Here is a 16540-nt window from a genome sequence, read left to right as displayed (position 1 = left end):
TTTCCTTTTTTTGAAAAAAATTACTGAAGATTTGAAAAACTATTCCTAAAAAAATTGACTTTTCCAGAAAACTGTAGCTACACAATGCATTGAGTCTATCATGTTAAAACGTGCATAAGACACAAATACAAAAACAATGAAATAAGCCACCATTTTTCAACAATTTGAGCAAAGATATAATGCCTAAGGAACAACATGGTTGACTTGAGAAGGATGGGCTCTTTACTTTAAGCACCATTAAAAAAAAGGAGCACAAATGGATGAGTGTGTTCAGTTATATACATTGAACCTTTGGCACTAGGGATCAGGGCATTTTGTCATATAGCATTAACACATATTATAAAAGTGTGTGGTGTTGACGGAATAGAACCACCAGCATTCAAAAGCAGCTTTGTCAACTAGGCAAACACTCTACAGCATGTCTCTCTGTTGTCCATCATTGAATACACTGGTAGCAACTTTGAAATGAAATTAAAAGAAAGAAAGGAAAAAAGGAGCAGTAACCCCTTCTATTTTCTCTGTTTAAATTCAAGCAGAAAACAAACATCAATTCTGTTATACACTAACATCTTCAAAGTACATCATTTGTACAAGAGAAGGACTAAGAACAAAAATGTGTTTACAGAGATCCAAACACAAGTGAATGAAGAACCCCTCCTCACACTGCTTTCCGATGGTATTCAGGAGGGGCGACTTCATAATTGCTGGCACTAAACAAAGTTGCAGAATTCTTTGCCAGGTACTTGAGGAAATCTTGAAGATAATTCAGTAATAAAACAAGGCTCTTCTCATCCAGAGGTGTATAGGCCAACATTGCTCCAATTTGTACAAATAATCTCAGTAGAAGGGGTGCTCCATACACCTGGGACATGGGTGCATCAGGATGATCTGCAAGTATTTCAGCATACTGTGGTCTCTCGAATTTGTAGAGCAGTTGGGTGCCCAGCAATACATTGAAGTATTCTTTTATTCCTTCCACAACTTCATTAACAGCATACTCCTTATTATCGATGTTTCCTCAGAGATTTCTTGTAATTTGCATAATCCTCAAGAACAGAATCCACATTCTTCTTCACAGGAAGATAAAAGAGCTGTTTTTGTCTGGTAATTAGGTCCCAGTCATCAACAACCATGGTTTTAGCTCTTCAGGAATCTTTACTTTAACTTCAACTCTGTTCATAAATGTTTCTTCATTTTCAACAGTAGTATCTACCTGGGCCCTTTTCTTCGGAGGAGGCTGAGGTGTCTCACTGGTACTGCCACCATCTCCATTTCCAGGTGTTTCCTGTTCTTTTTGGTTTTCACTTCAACATATTTCTGTTGCAGACCAGATGTCTTCTTCCTGGAGCAGCCCCTCTCATCTTCCCCTCTGCATACTGTCCTGATTGGCTTTTTGGAGTTCTCGCTGTTTCTGCATATTGGTGTCCACGTACTTGATCACTCTGCTCTCTGGAAACCATTCATCCCAATTTTTATTCCAACCACTGTAATGTATAAAGTATTTCACTTGTTTGTCCTTTATGGCAACCTTAACGCACTTTGCTTCATAAAGTAGAGGCCCATGAAAGCACAGCACTCGCTCACCCTCCTGGAATTTCGGCTTTGGGTCCTGCTTGGGTGCAATTTATAAGTGATTCCCACCTCCTCCTTCTCCCAACACCCCCAGCTACCACCCCCTACTCTCTACCCCACCCAACTTTGCATCAGATGTGCCATCAGGCACAGTCAGCTCTTTATTTTTATTTTTTTATTTGTTTTAATTAGTTATGCATGACAGTACAATGCATTTATGAACTTTGATATATCATACATAGATGGGATATAATTTTTCATTTTTCTGAGTGTACATGTTGCAAAATCATATTGCTCATGTAGTCACATATATACATACAGTAATAATGTCTGTTTCATTCTACTTTCTTTCCTATCCCCACATCCCATCCCCTCCCTTCACATCATTTTCCTCTACCTAATCTAAGGTAATGCTACTCTTCCTTAGCTCCCCCCACCACCACCACCTTATTGTGAATTAGCATCTGTATATTAGAAAAAACATTCAGCCTCAGGTTTTGGGGATTGGCTTATTTCACTTAGCATGATATTCTCCAACTCTAACCATTTACTGGCAAATGCTATAGTTTCACTCTTCTTTAAAGCTAAGTAATATTCCACTGAGTATATATACCACATTTTCTTTATCCATTTATCTACTGAGGGACACCTAAGTTGGTTCCATAGTCTAGCTATTGTGAATTGAGCTGCTATAAATATTGATGTTCCTGTGTCACTACAGTATGCTGATTTTAAGTCCTTTGGGTTTAAACCAAGGAGTGGAATAGCTGTGTCAAAGGGTTATTTGGATAAATAAGAGACCCAGTATAGCTAAAGCAATTCTTAGCAAGAAAAGTGAAGCAGGAGGCATCACAATACCAGCCCTTAAACTATATTACAGAGCTATAGTAATAAAACTGGCATGGTACTGGCACTAAAATAGAAATGTTGACCAATGGTAGAATAGAGGACATAGAGATAAACCCACATAAATATGGTTATGTCATACTAAACAAAGGTGCCAAAAATATTCACTGGATAAAAGATAGTCTATTTGATAAATGGTGCTGGCAAAACTGGAAATCCATATACAGCAAAATGTAATTAAACCTCTATCTCTCACCCTGCACAAAAAAAAAATCATCTCAAAGTGGATCAAAGATTAGGCACTAGAACAGAGACCCTGTGTCTAACAGAAGAAAAAATAGGCCCAAATCTTCACCATGTCAGCCTAGGCTCAGTCTTCCTTAACAGACTCCTAAACCTCAAGTAGTAACATCAAGAATTAATAAATAGGATGAATTCAAATTAAAATGCTTTTTCTCAGCAAAGGAAATAATTAATAAAGTGAGGAGAAAGCCTACAGTTTCAGAGAAAATCTTTACCACATTCACTTCTGATAAAGCATTAATCACAAGATACATAAAGAACTCAAAAATCTTAACACACCACACACACACACACACACACACACACACACACACACACACACAAATAACCCAATCAATAAACTGGCTAAGGAACTGAATAGACAATTTACAGAAGAAGAAATACAGTTGATCAACAAATATATAAAAAAGTGTTCAACATCTCTAACAATTAGAGAAATACAAATCAAAACTACTCTATCATTTCATCTCACTCCTATCAGAATATAGGCAATCATCAAGAATATAGGCAACAATAAATGTTTGCAAAAATGTGGTGAAAAAGGTCCACCTATACATTCCTGGTGGGACTGCAAATTGGTGCAACCACTATGGAAAGCAGTATGGAGATTTGCCAGAATTTTATTGAGAAATTTTGCATCCATGTTCATCAAGGATATTGGTCTAAAATGTTCTTTGCTTGATGTGTCTTTGACTAGTTTTGGTATCAGGGTGATAGTAGCCTCATATAATGAGTTTAGAAGGATTTTCTTCTTTCTATTTCATGGATTAATTTAAGGAGTACTGGTGTTAAGTCTTCTTTGAAGGTCTTGTAGAAGTTGGCTGAAAATGCCTCTGCTCCTGGGTTTTTCTTGATTGGTAGATTTTAATGGCATTTGCTATTTCATTCCTTGAAGTTGATCTGTTTAAATGATGAATGACATCCTCATTCAATTCAGGTAGGTCATATGTCTCTAGAAATTTGTTGATGTCTTTGAGATTATTTATTTTATTGGAGTACAAATTTTCAAGATAGTTTCAAATTATCTTCTGCATTTCAAATATGTTTATTATATTTCCTTTTTTAACACAAATTTTAGTAATTTGAGTTTTCTCTCTCCTTCTTTTCATTAGGTTCACTAAAGTTTTATCAATTTAATTTAGTTTTTCACAGAACCTGCTTTTTTTGTTTTGTTAATTTTTTCAATTTTTTTTTGTTTCAATTTCATTGAATTCAGCTTTGATTTTAATTATTTCCTGTCTTCTACTGCTTTGGGTGCTGATTTGTTCTTCTTTTTTCCAGGGGTTTGAGATGTAATGTTAGGTCTTTTATTTGTTGACTTTTACTTCTTTTAATGAATTAACTCAATGCAATAAGGTTTCCTCCTAGTATTGCCTTCATCCTATCCCAGAGATTTTGATATGTTTTATTGATGTTCTCATCTACCTCTAATTTATTAAAAATTTTCTCCCTGATTTTTTTTACTATCCATTCATCACTCAATAGCATATTATTTAGTCTTCAGGTGTTGAAGTAGCATCTATTTCTTATTTTATCATTTATTTCTAATTTCATTCCATTAGCATCTTATAAAATGCATGCAGGTATTCCATGTTTGTTTGTTTGTTTGTTTTGATTTGTTTTTTGTGCATTTACTAAGAGTTGCTTTGTGGCATAAGATAACGTTCTATTTTAGAGAAGGAGTTATGTGCTACCAAGAAGAAAATATATTCACTCATTGATAGATGAAATATTTTATATATGTTGGATGAGTCTAAATAATTTATTATATGATTTTGTTCTATAGTTTTTTGTTTAGTTTTGTTTGGAAGATCTCTGTCCAGAAGTGAGAGAGGTGTGTTAAAGTCACCCAGTATTATCGTGTTGTGATCTATTTGATTCTTGAAATTGAGAAGGGTTTTTTTGATGTGTGTAGATGCTCCATTGTTTAGGGAAAAAATATTAACAATTATTTCATCTTGCTGATATATAATTCCCTTAAGTAGTATCAAATGTCCTTCTTTGTCCCCTGTGATTATCTTTGGCTTGAAGTCTACTTTATCTGAATTGAGGATGGAAACTCCTGCTTGTTTACACACATATGAGTCATATAAATATATATATATATTTTGCATCCTTTAACCTCAGACTGTGGATGTCTTTGCCTATGACACAAGTATTAAAGACAACATATTGTTGGGTCTTCTTGTTTTTTAAAATTTTTCTTTATTTTCCTTTACTTTCTTCTTTTTTTTAAGTTATAGATGAACAAAATACTTTTATTTTATTTATTTATTTTTATGTGGTGCTGAGGATTGAACCCAGTGCCTCACACATGCCTGTCAGGCACTCTATCTCTGAGCCACAATCACACTCTGGGTCTTGTTTTTTTAATACTATCTGCCTGTCTCTCTTTTGATTGATGAGTCTAGGCCATTAACATTCAAGGTTATTATTGAGATACATTTGTATTTCCTGTCATTTTAATTTATTTCTGCTTTTTAATTTGATGTAGTTTCTTCTTTTACTGACTATTCCTTGAGTGGTAGTTGCTTCCTTTCATAGTTTTCAATTTTTTTTTTTATCCTCATGGAATATTTTGTTAAGCATGTTCTGTAGTAAAGACTTTATGGTTGTGAATTTTTTAATTTTTTTTTTCATCAAAGATTTTTATTTCATCTTCAAATCTGAAGCTTAATTTTGCTGGATATAAAATTCTTGGCCTGCATCCATTTTCTTTCAGAGATTGAAATGTATTATTCTAGGACCTCCTAGCTTTGAGGGTCTGGGTTGAGAAATTAGTTAAGATCTGAATGGTTTGACCCTATATGTAACTTGGTTTCTTTTTTGTTTTTTCTCTCTCATGGCCCTTAAGATTTTATCCTAATTCTGTATCAGTCATTCTCATTATAACATGTATTGGTGCAGATTTGCTCTAATTTTCTACATTTGGGGTCCCATAAGCCTCTTGTATTTGATTTTCCATTTCTTTCTTTAGGTTTGGGAAATTTTGTGATATTATATCATTGAAAATATTGTGCATTTATTTGGTTTGTATCTCTGCTCCTTAATCTATGCCAATAACTCTTAAGTTTGGCCTTTTCATGTTATCCCATAATTCTCAGAAGTTCTGTTCATGGTTTCTTACCATCATCTCTACATGGTCAACTTATTTTCATGATTATATATTTTGTCTTAATTACCTGAAGTTCTGTCTTCTAAGGGATCTAGTCTGTTGGTGATGCTTTCCATTGAATTTATAATTTGGCTTATTGACTCCTTCATTTTAAGAATTTCTGCTTGGCTTTTTTTAAATCTCTGTTGAATTTATCATTCACTTTCTATATTTTCTCTTGAGTTCACTGTTTATACCATCCTTTACTTTCTAGATCAATTTAACTATGTACAATATGACCTCATTCTTAGACATTTCTTCTACTATGTTGTTAGTGGATTCTGTTATTGGAGCATCTTGGTTTGTTTGGGGTGTTATTTTCCCTTTTTTTTAATGTTACTTGTATGTTTTTCCATCTATCAGTATGGACCTGAGGCAGTACAGATTCTACTCTGTGGACTTAAATTGTCCCTAAAAGCATCCAATACCTTGCCTTTAAGTGTGAGAGCAATATCAACAGCATCCAGTGTAAACAATATATAGCCTTAATGATAATAATCATAATCATAATCACACAAAGGCATCTTCTGCTTTCTCACAATAAACTAAAATGATGAATTCAATAACTATCTACAGGATAAACAGAAAATTTGCTAAAATGATTTAAAAATTTCAAATGGTGGATGAGAGAACAGATGTAGCATAATACACAATATTCACGAGGGAGGAAGAGAGAAACTAGAAGCAAAAACTCATAGGAAGAGAGGAGAATAAGCCAAAAGAGATTGGCTATTGGTTGGAGAAAATGTTGAAAGGAAATCCATGAAAACAGACAAGTGAGAGGAAGATACAAAGTAAAATAATAAAAAATATAAGAATACAACACTGAAAAACACCATTCATATATCACCATTCTCCACACACTGATGCTTAAAAACCACCCTAATATAGTAGAGATGTTAGAGAATAAAAAAATAAAATAAAATAAATGTCAATGGAAAATCAAACTGTCTTCACCAGCGTTCAAAAGTTTCTCAGCCCAAACTCTAAAATCTCATGGGACCACCAGGCCATTCAGACCCAATAACTATTCCAAGAGACTAACCCACATAATTATAATTATTTTATATTAGACAAAGACACCAAAAAAACATACATTGGAGAAAAAATCGCCTTTTCAACCAATGGTGCTGGAAGAACTGGAAATCCATATGCAAAGAAATGATATTACACCCCTATCTCTCACTATGCCCAAAATTTAACTCAAAGTGGATCAAGAACCTAGGAATTAAAGAGAGGCCCTGCATCTAATAGAAGAAAAAGTAGGCCCCAATCTCCATATTGGATTAGGCCTCTACTTCTTAATAAGACTCCAATAGCACAAGAATTAAAATCAAGAATTAATAAATGGTATGGATTCAAACTAAAGCTTCTTTTCAGCAAAAGAAACAGTGAGGTGAATAGAGAGCCTACAGATTGGGAGCAAATTTTTTCCACTTGCACATCAGACAGAGCACTAATATCTAGGGTACATAAAGAACTCAAAAAGCTAAACACCAAAATAACAAATAGCCCAATTATTAAGTGGGTCAAGGAACTGAACAGACACTTCTTATAAGGTGATATACAATCAATCAGCAAATATATAAAATTTTCAACATCTCTAGTTATTAGAGAAATGCAAATAAAAACTACTCTAAGATTTCATCTCACTTCAATCAGAATGGCAGCTATTAAGAATACAAACAACAATAAGTGTTGGAGAGGATGTGGGGAGAAACTGGTGGGACTGCAAACTGGTCCAGCCAATATGGAAAGCAGTATGGAGATTCCTTGGAAATCTGAGAATGGAACCACCATTTGGCCCAGCTATACCACTCCTTGGCCTATACCCAAAGGACTTAAAAACAACATACTACAGGGGCACAGCCACACCAATGTTTATTGCAGCACAATTCACAATAGCCAAACTGTGAAATCAACCTAAATGCCCATCAGTAGATGAATGGATAAAGAAAATGTGGTATTTATACACAATGGAATATTATTCAGAAATTAAAGAGAATAAAATCATGATATTTTCAGGTAAATGAATGGAGTTGGAGAATATAATGCTAAGTGAAGTTAGCCAATCCCCAAAAATCCAAATGCTGAATATTCTCTCTGATATAAGGAGGCTGATTAATAGTGTGGTTGGGAGGGGAATCATGTGAAGATTAGATAAACTCTAGATAGGGCAACAGGGAGGGAGGAGAAGGGAGAGTGCAAGGGGTATAAAAAAGATGTTGTTGGTACTTCCAAGAGAAGCCATATGTCATCAGGAAGACCATGACATATCCTGGCATATGACACTTGAGAAGCTAAGAGGCTGTTCCAAAGTTACCAAGAGTGACACTTTGATGAATGTCAACTGATTTTAATAGTATATAAGAACATGCTCAATTTGACCAACTTGGTCTTAAACATGCAGGAGCATTATAATCAAAACACAGCAATATATGGACATTTTAAAAGGAAAGACATTAGTTCTTTTAATGTAACTTGAGATGTACGTTTGTGTCAGCCACACAAAAAGTAGGTAAAACTGGAGGGTATAAAGAAGGGTTCTTAGGCAGGAGTGCCTGATAACTATCAAAATATTATCATAGTCAGAGGTTTTTTGTTGTTATTCTTGTTTTGTTTTTTGTTGAGTCAATTTAAGACCTACAAATATTCATAATTTCCTCTATAGGCAGACTGAGTCTGTGTTTGCTAGAATGATTGTGTAAACTTAAGTGACAGAAATAAAGGGGTCCCTGCTTAAAACAGAGGTAATGCCAATAGAAAGGTATTTTGCAAAAATCACATGGCATTAGTAGCTTAACTAAATCTTATGGGGACATCTGTGGCATTATAAAAACTAAATGTTGTGTATATGATTCTAACAACTCTGCTAAGGTTTCTAAATCTTTAACTGGCCTGCACTCACTAATCAGTGACATATGGATCCCATCTATATGGGATCTATATGTTAATAATCCATAGAGCGTTAATGAGTTACCATCTTCGTGATTTTCAGAGAGGAGCCAATAATACTCATTGTTTCATGCTAATTGTTTCTAAAAAGTATGATTTGCTGTCTTATTGATTATTTTATTATCAAACTCCTGCTTTGTGTACTCCTCATTCAGTCACACATGCAATAGTCCTATGGACATTTGGACTATCCTGATGCTAAGAACCCTTAACTCTACATGCCACTCCTGATGGAGAATAAGAACTTTGGGTTTCCTTCCTTTAGATGTCATGTCTTTTCAGCAGGAAGTAGTCAGAATGAGTCAACATCCAAATACCATAAAGAATTTAGGGACCCAAAATCCTTGAGGGGGGATGGAAGGGGACAGATAAGTGTGGATTGTGGGAACAAGTGGTTAAAGGAGCACAATGTACAGAATTCCTACATGTTTTCTTTTGCTGAAAAGCAGCCCCACCTGGCCTTAGGGGACAGGATATGTCACATTCATCAACAAAATGAGGCAGGGGGTGAAGGTTTAGTAGTCAGTATAGATGAGGAATAATGGGAGTTGAGAGAGGGTGGTGACTCATTATCACTGGTTATCAAACAGAGAGGACGATGGGTTGCAAACAGCTAACCTGTGGGATTACACTTCCCAGTTCTATGGGTTGCTAAAGATTACCCCTCTGCACTTGCTCCTTCCTGCTCTTAGGCTTGTTTGCAGAGAAAAAAGTGAAGGTGGGGCGGGGTGCAGTGGCACACACCTGTAATCCCAGCAGCTTGCCTGGCCTGCTTGGAAGGGTGAGGCAAGAGGATCGTGAGTTCAAAGCCAGCCTCAGCAAAAGTGAGGTGGTAAGCAACTCAGTGAGACTCTGACTCTAAATAAAATACAATCTGGAGCTGGGCAGCATGTGGCTCAGTGGTTGAGTGCCCTGAGTTCAATGCCTGATACCACCCACCAAAAAAAGAGAAGGTTGGGGTTCTGATGTCTATTAAAGAGCAAGTCATGTCCACTACTATGGACACCCAGCTTTGGGACCCCTTCTGTTTGGAGAAGTCTATTGCTATCTCTTTTCTCAAATAAAATGTGCTTTTTACACTTGTCATGGAATTTATCAAGTGTTCAGTCTTCAAAACCAGTGGAACCTGTTCTCATATCCAAGACTGGTGTCACTATTATTTCCTGAATAGACATAATCTCATTACTCTTTATGTTCCTCAGTAATCCTTAATATTGTTCTATACACTTAGTAAAAATTAGAGGTTATATTTTGTATATTCCAAATAGTTAAAGCTATTTATTTTTTTTATTTTTTATTTATTTTTATGTGGTGCTGAGAATCAAACCAAGGGCTCCACATGAGGAACGCACACACTCTACCTCTGAGCCACAACCCCGATCCTAAAACCATTTATTTTAGATCACTATTTCAGAAATGCTTGCTGAGACACTTAGTTAAGAAGGCCAGGTACATAAACTATTGATAATTACAAAGAATAATGATCATATAAATTTATTTCCTGATTTAATGTAAATGAATTTTGCCTGAAAATACTCATGTCTCAAACATATAAAATATGAATAATATTTTACATTTTGAGAACTTTGAAGAACTTTTTCAAATATTGGGAGGTTCTACAGGTTACCCAGAGTAGATGGATTCTGGGGTTTCCCAGTGGGGAGCTGTCTTCAATGTGTCTGATGCTGAGAATCCAATCCTATCCTTGGCACCTTTCTTCTACATAATCAAGTGCAAGCAAACAATCTCATGCCTTCTGGACATCCATTGTTACAGAACTGCTTCCTTACTAAATCTTCACAAATTATAAATGTTTGCTAAAGAATAATTATCTTTCAGAAACTTCTATTTCCAAGGAGTTTACTTAGGGCCACTTTGGCATCCTTATTCCTCAGGCTGTAGATCAGAGGGTTTAGCATGGGCACAATAATAGTGTAAAACACAGAAGACACTTTCCCTTGGTCCATGGAGCTGACTGATGATGGCTGCAGGTACATGAATGCTAGAGAACCAAAGAAGAGACCAACAGCTGAGATGTGGGAGCTGCAGGTGCTGAAGGCTTTGGCTCTGCCCTTAGTGGAGCGAATGCGCAGGATGCTGGCTATGATGAAGATGTAGGAGCTAAGAATTGTCATGGTTGGTAAAAAGATGTTAAATGCACTTGATGACAGACCTAATACCTCATTTATAAATGTACTGGAGCAAGAGAGCTCTAGTAGAGGAAAAAAATCACAGAAGTAATGATTTATTATATCATCCTTACAGAAAAGCACTCTTAGCATGTAGGTTGTGTGAACTATGGAACCAATCAAGCTCATGCTATATACCCCAAATACCAACCATAAACAGACTTGATTAGACATGGTAACATTGTACAGTAAGGGGTTACAGATGGCAACATAGCGGTCATACGCCATTACAGCCAACATGTGACACTCTGCAATTGCAAAACCAATGAAAAAGTAGAATTGAGTCATGCATTCAGGGTAGGATATGATGTTTTTCTCCATCACAAAGTTGACCAGCATTTTGGGGACAATCACAGTGGATTGACAGAAATCAATGAAGGAGAGATTGCTGAGGAGATAGTACATGGGGGTGTGCAGGTGAGAGCTCAGCCTAATCAGGGTGATCATCCCCAGGTTCCCCACCACTGTGAACACATAGATTCCTAGGAAGAGAAGGAATAGGGGCAGCTGGAGCTCTGGTTTGTCTGTTAATCCAGAGAGGATGAACTCAGTCACTGTGGAATAATTTCCTTCTGCCATTTTCTTCTGAGAATTCTAAATAGGAAGAGAAAAAAAATTAAATAGTTATTTATTTTCTGATCACACAATGATTTGTATAAGAGAAACTTTAATTGTCTTTTTAGCCAGGTATTTTTTTTTCAGTCCTGAATTGTCAGTAGTCAATGATGTTGGTATCACAGGAATATGTGACATGTCAATAAATATCATACTTAACTATACCTATGTGTGTTACATGCCTTAAAATATGTTATTAGTAGGACCCAGTCTCTGAATACACAAGGAATTGTTTTGGTAAATTTGAGTTTTCTGAGTATTTTCCATTGTTTCTGTAATCCTCTCCAGTCCTCTGCAGAGCAAATTCTTAATTTTTATGTGAAAAATAACAATAACACATGTAATGATGAAAAACTGAAAGGCTTTCTTCCTAATGAACAATGCAAGATATCCACTCCCTGCACTTTTATTCAACAGCATACTACAGGTCAGGCTAGGGCGATCATAAAAAATGTATAATAAATTAATATTGGAAAACAAGAAGTAACACTATCTTTCTTATAAATAGCATAATCTTATGTATAGAAAATTTCACAAGGAATCTACCAAAATAACAGCTGGAACTAAATAAAAGTGAAGGAAGGTGGTAGAATAGCCTATCAGCCAAATAACTCAGCACTGAGCAATCAAAAATCCTTTTGAAATAGCATGAACAATAAAATAAAATAAATAAGAATAAACAAAAAATTAAATGCAATACATTTAACTTAAAATAAAAAAATAATTTTGAATTAAAAAAGATCTCCATAAATGGAAAGACATCCAATTTCTTTAATCAAGTGACTCCACCTGTGTAAACATTAGTACTACCCAGATGGATCTGGAATTCAGTGTCATTTCTTTCCAACTCCCAGCCCTGTTTTTTGTGGGCATTGATAGGCTGTTGTAGTCAGCTTTGTTACTACTGTGATTAAAAGACCTGATAAGAACAATTTCAGAGAAGGAAAAGTATCTGGGGGCTCACAGCTCTAGAGGTCACAGTCCATAGACAGCCAGCTCCATTCCTCAGGGCTTGAGGTGAGGCTGAACATCATAATTCAAGAATGCAATGGAGAGAAGCAGCTCAAGACATGAAGATCCAGAAGCAGAGAGACTGCACTCACAAATACAAAATATATACACAAAGGCACACCCCCAAAACACACCTCCGCTAGGCACGCCCTACCTGTATTCACTTGCCATTCAGGGGATTAATTCACTTAATGGGTTAAGGCTCCCATAACCCAATCATTTCACTTCCAAATGTTATTGCATTATCTCACACATGAGCTTTCAGAGACACCTACTATCTAAACCATAATCCAGGCTGATAATAAAACCCTTACAAAAATGCAAGGATTCAGAGTATCAAAAAAAATTGAAAGAGAAGAACAAAGTTGGAGGGCTCTCATTTTGCTATTTGAAACTTTATTACAAAGTTAGATGGTGTGATTTGTGTCTCAAGTATAGACATGCAGATCCAAGGGATAAGAGTGACAATCCAGAAATTAAAACACATCTCTGGTAAATTGAGTTGCTATAGGTATTTCATGGCAATTCAGTGGGGAAAATATTCTTTTATATTCTTTTGAGAAAATGGTGCTAGAACAATAACTATGAGCAAAAGATGTAATTTGGGCTGGGGAATGCAGCTCCTTTGTAAAACACAGGACCAGCACCATAAAGCCCTGGGTTCAATCATCAGTATTGCAAAAAATAAATAAATAAAATAAAAATTAATTTGGACTTATTTTTTTAAACCACACTATCCACAATAAATGAACTACAAAATGCTCCTAGAACTAAAAGGAATAACATAAGAATAATTTTTTAGAAAGACTGAATCCTTGTGACTTAAGTTTTAATAATGGTTTCTCAGAGAAAATACCAGAGACCACCATAAAAAATAGTATGTTGGACACCATAAAAATGTAATAAAGAAAAATGTCTTTCAAATAACACTATTCACCTAATCCACCTAGCTTATACTTCAGGTATATGTAATATAGCAAAATGTACCCTACTGTCATGTATAACTAAAAGGAGAAAATAAAGACATTATAGTCCAAAAACATATTTTCTAAAAGAAAAACAAAGAAACCATTCATAAAATAATATATTTAATTTCATAGATGAAAAAGAGAAATAAATTTGATCTTCATATAAATTTTCAGTTATGTCCTCATTAAAAATCACGTTACTTTCCTTGAAAAAAATAACCATAGTAATTCTATAATAACACACTATATTGGAAAGTAGTTTCAATTAATAGTAGTTTTGCTGGATACTAGTAATAGCAGGGAAATACTTGTGGTCAGTATACATCTATGTATAATATTCCAAAGTGCAAAAATGCATCCTACTGTCATGTGTAACTAATTAAAACAAATTTAAAAAAATTTTAAAAAGAACTCTAACAATTTAACAATGAAAAGGACAAATGGCCCAGTTGGAAATATATCAGAGGATTCCAGTAAACATTCTTCTCTTTGAAGTATACAAATGACCAATAAGCCCCTTAAAATATGTTAGTCATCATTCATAATTTATTAAGGATATTCAAATTATAACCATAGTGAGAAAACATTTCACATCCATCAGAAAGTCTATAACCAACAGGACAGATAAATATAAGGGTTGACAAGAATGTGACAGCATTGGAACCCTCATCAATTGCTGATGGGACTGTACAATATACAAAGTTTTAGGCAAACAGTTTATCAGTTCTTTAAATTATGAAGCATAGGATTACCACATAGCCCAGCAATTTCAGCACTGGGTGCATATGAGAATTAAAAAAAACACTTACACACAAAAATTTGCATGTGTATGACCAGAGTAATTGTACTTTTAAGAGCCAAAAGATTAGAAGCATCTAAATGTCCATCCAGTGAAGAATGCACAAGCAGAATGTAGCATGCCCATATGATAAGAGTATTATTCTGCAATAAAAAGGAATGAAGAACTAAGATATGTCAAATCATGAATGAACCTGAAACATACTAAATGAAAGAAACCAGACACCATACATTGTATTATTCTATTTATAGGATGGGTCCACAACAGAGAAATACATACAGAAAGCAAGCTTAGAGTCTGGTGGAGACTGTGGAAAAGGGAGTTATTAGGGTGGGACTGCTCATGGGTATAGGGCTTTATTTTGGATGGTGATGAAAACATTCTACATTAGAACACAGTGATGGTTGTAGACTTCATAAACATGCTAAAAAATTGAAATGCATACATAGAAAGATAAATTATACAGTGTTACTTATATTTAAATAAATTTATTATTAAATTAAAACAAGAAAATAATAATGAAATCACTTACCCTGGTGCTTAGGCCTGTGATCCCAGCATCTTGGGTGGCTAAGGCAGGAGGATGGCAAATTCAAAGTCAGCCTCAGCAACTTAGCAAGGTCTTAAGCAAGACCCTGTCTCTAAATAAAAAATTAAAAATGGGCTGGGCATGTGACTCAATGGTTAAACACCCCAAGGTTCTGTCCCTGGTAACACATTATCATCATCATCATCATCATCATCATCATCATCATCACCATTCTTGACACCAAACATTCCATCATAACATTCTGCTGAATGTCACCCTATAAGTCTCCTCATCTAGTTTAGGCCTGGTATATTCTGTACTTGTGTAAAATCTGTTCATTGTCCTTTTCTCCAAAAAAATAAAGTAAATTTTTTCCACATATGAAAAAATATGCTGGTTAGCCTGAAAACCTGTAACAATCTTTTGTTATCATGGGAAATTTTCTCTTCAATACATCATCAAGGAAAACATAGGCATTTTAAACTTCTATTAAAAAGTGATAGACATAATGCAGACACATACTCAATTTAAAATATTCCTTCTATGTCTTCATCAGAGAAAAATATCATCAAATAGTAAAATAAATAAAAATAATTAAAGAAGAATGAATCACAGCACCTAGAAAGATAGTCAGAAAATCTCTAACAGATTTAAGTAGGTACCTAGCAATTTGCTTCTTGACACCTGCTTTCTTCTGACTCTCCACGGGCCACTTCTTGCAGAGGACAACTATCCCTAATTCTGGGCCAATTCTATACTTTTACTAGAAAAGCTGAAGTATGTCTCAAGTAGAATTGTTAACTAATGATCAAGCCCAAATGTTACTGATATTGTAAACCCAGACCTGGGAGATTCCTACTTACCTCTTATAAAAGCTGTTATTTATTTCAGCACATCTCTCTACTTTACCTCTATTCCTGAAGCTGAACTTCCATAGTGCTATGGTTTGAATGTGTCCTTCAGAGTTCATACATTGCAAACTTGATCCCCAGTGCAACAGTATTGAGAGCTAGGACCTTAAGAAGAGATTAAGTCATGAGGTGACTGGATTAGTGGTGTTCTGAGAATGGGCTAATAATCAGAGGTGTGGGTTCCTAATATGTTAGAGTCTGTAAACAAGTCAATTTGCTGCAGCCGGACTGCGGCACTAATATAAGAATTAGTTTGTTCCCTTCCCTCTATTTCATGTATGTCCTCTTTTGTCCTTGATCATTCTACCATAGGCTGCAGCAAGAAGACCCTTGTCAGAAGCACCCTTTGACCTTAAACTTCCACCCTCTAGAATAGTAAGACAGATAAATTTCCGTTCATTATACATAATCCAGTGAGTGGTACTTTGCTACAGAAACACAAAACAAACAAAGAAACATATTCTCCCATAGTTCCTACTCTTTACAATTTTCTAGCTGATGACTTTTTCTATGTTCTTGGCCTCTCACAAGGCTGTCCCACGAAATACCAATCCCCATCACAGAAGCTCCATTTTTTCTTGCTCAGTCATTGCAACTCTGACAAAATATGTGGGACTTTGACCCATTCCATGTGACCAGCTCCCTCTGAAGTCTGACTCTGACACATGCTCTTCATTACTACTGCTTC

General features: G+C 35.3%; 1 protein-coding gene and 1 pseudogene across 3 annotated transcripts; both read right to left on the bottom strand.

The window, feature by feature from the left end:
- Window positions 1-558: 558 nt before the first annotated feature.
- On the bottom strand, window positions 559-1635 carry LOC107145744 (annotated as a pseudogene). Its single transcript, XR_001503945.2, has one exon. The product of XR_001503945.2 is annotated as a mortality factor 4-like protein 1 (transcript).
- A 9030-nt stretch (window positions 1636-10665) lies between these two features.
- Window positions 10666-14438, bottom strand: LOC107145951 (olfactory receptor 150-like). 2 transcript variants are annotated; one of them, XM_015490005.1, is made up of 2 exons: window positions 14427-14438; window positions 10666-11604 (listed from the first exon to the last, which is right to left on the bottom strand). In XM_015490005.1, the coding sequence occupies exons 1-2, from the start codon at window positions 14436-14438 to the stop codon at window positions 10666-10668; spliced, it is 951 nt and encodes a 316-aa protein (XP_015345491.1). The 2 variants fall into 2 exon arrangements, with proteins under 2 accessions (XP_015345491.1, XP_015345492.1); XM_015490006.1 differs by lacking the exon at window positions 14427-14438 and having other exon boundaries at window positions 10666-11607.
- Between the last annotated feature and the right edge of the window lie 2102 nt (window positions 14439-16540).

The sequence above is a fragment of the Marmota marmota genome, unplaced genomic scaffold, assembly GCF_001458135.2.
Source record: "Marmota marmota marmota unplaced genomic scaffold, marMar, whole genome shotgun sequence".
Lineage (NCBI taxonomy): Eukaryota > Metazoa > Chordata > Mammalia > Rodentia > Sciuridae > Marmota > Marmota marmota.
The sequence above is the reverse complement of the archived record's forward strand: the minus strand, read 5'-3'. Positions and strand labels throughout refer to the sequence as shown.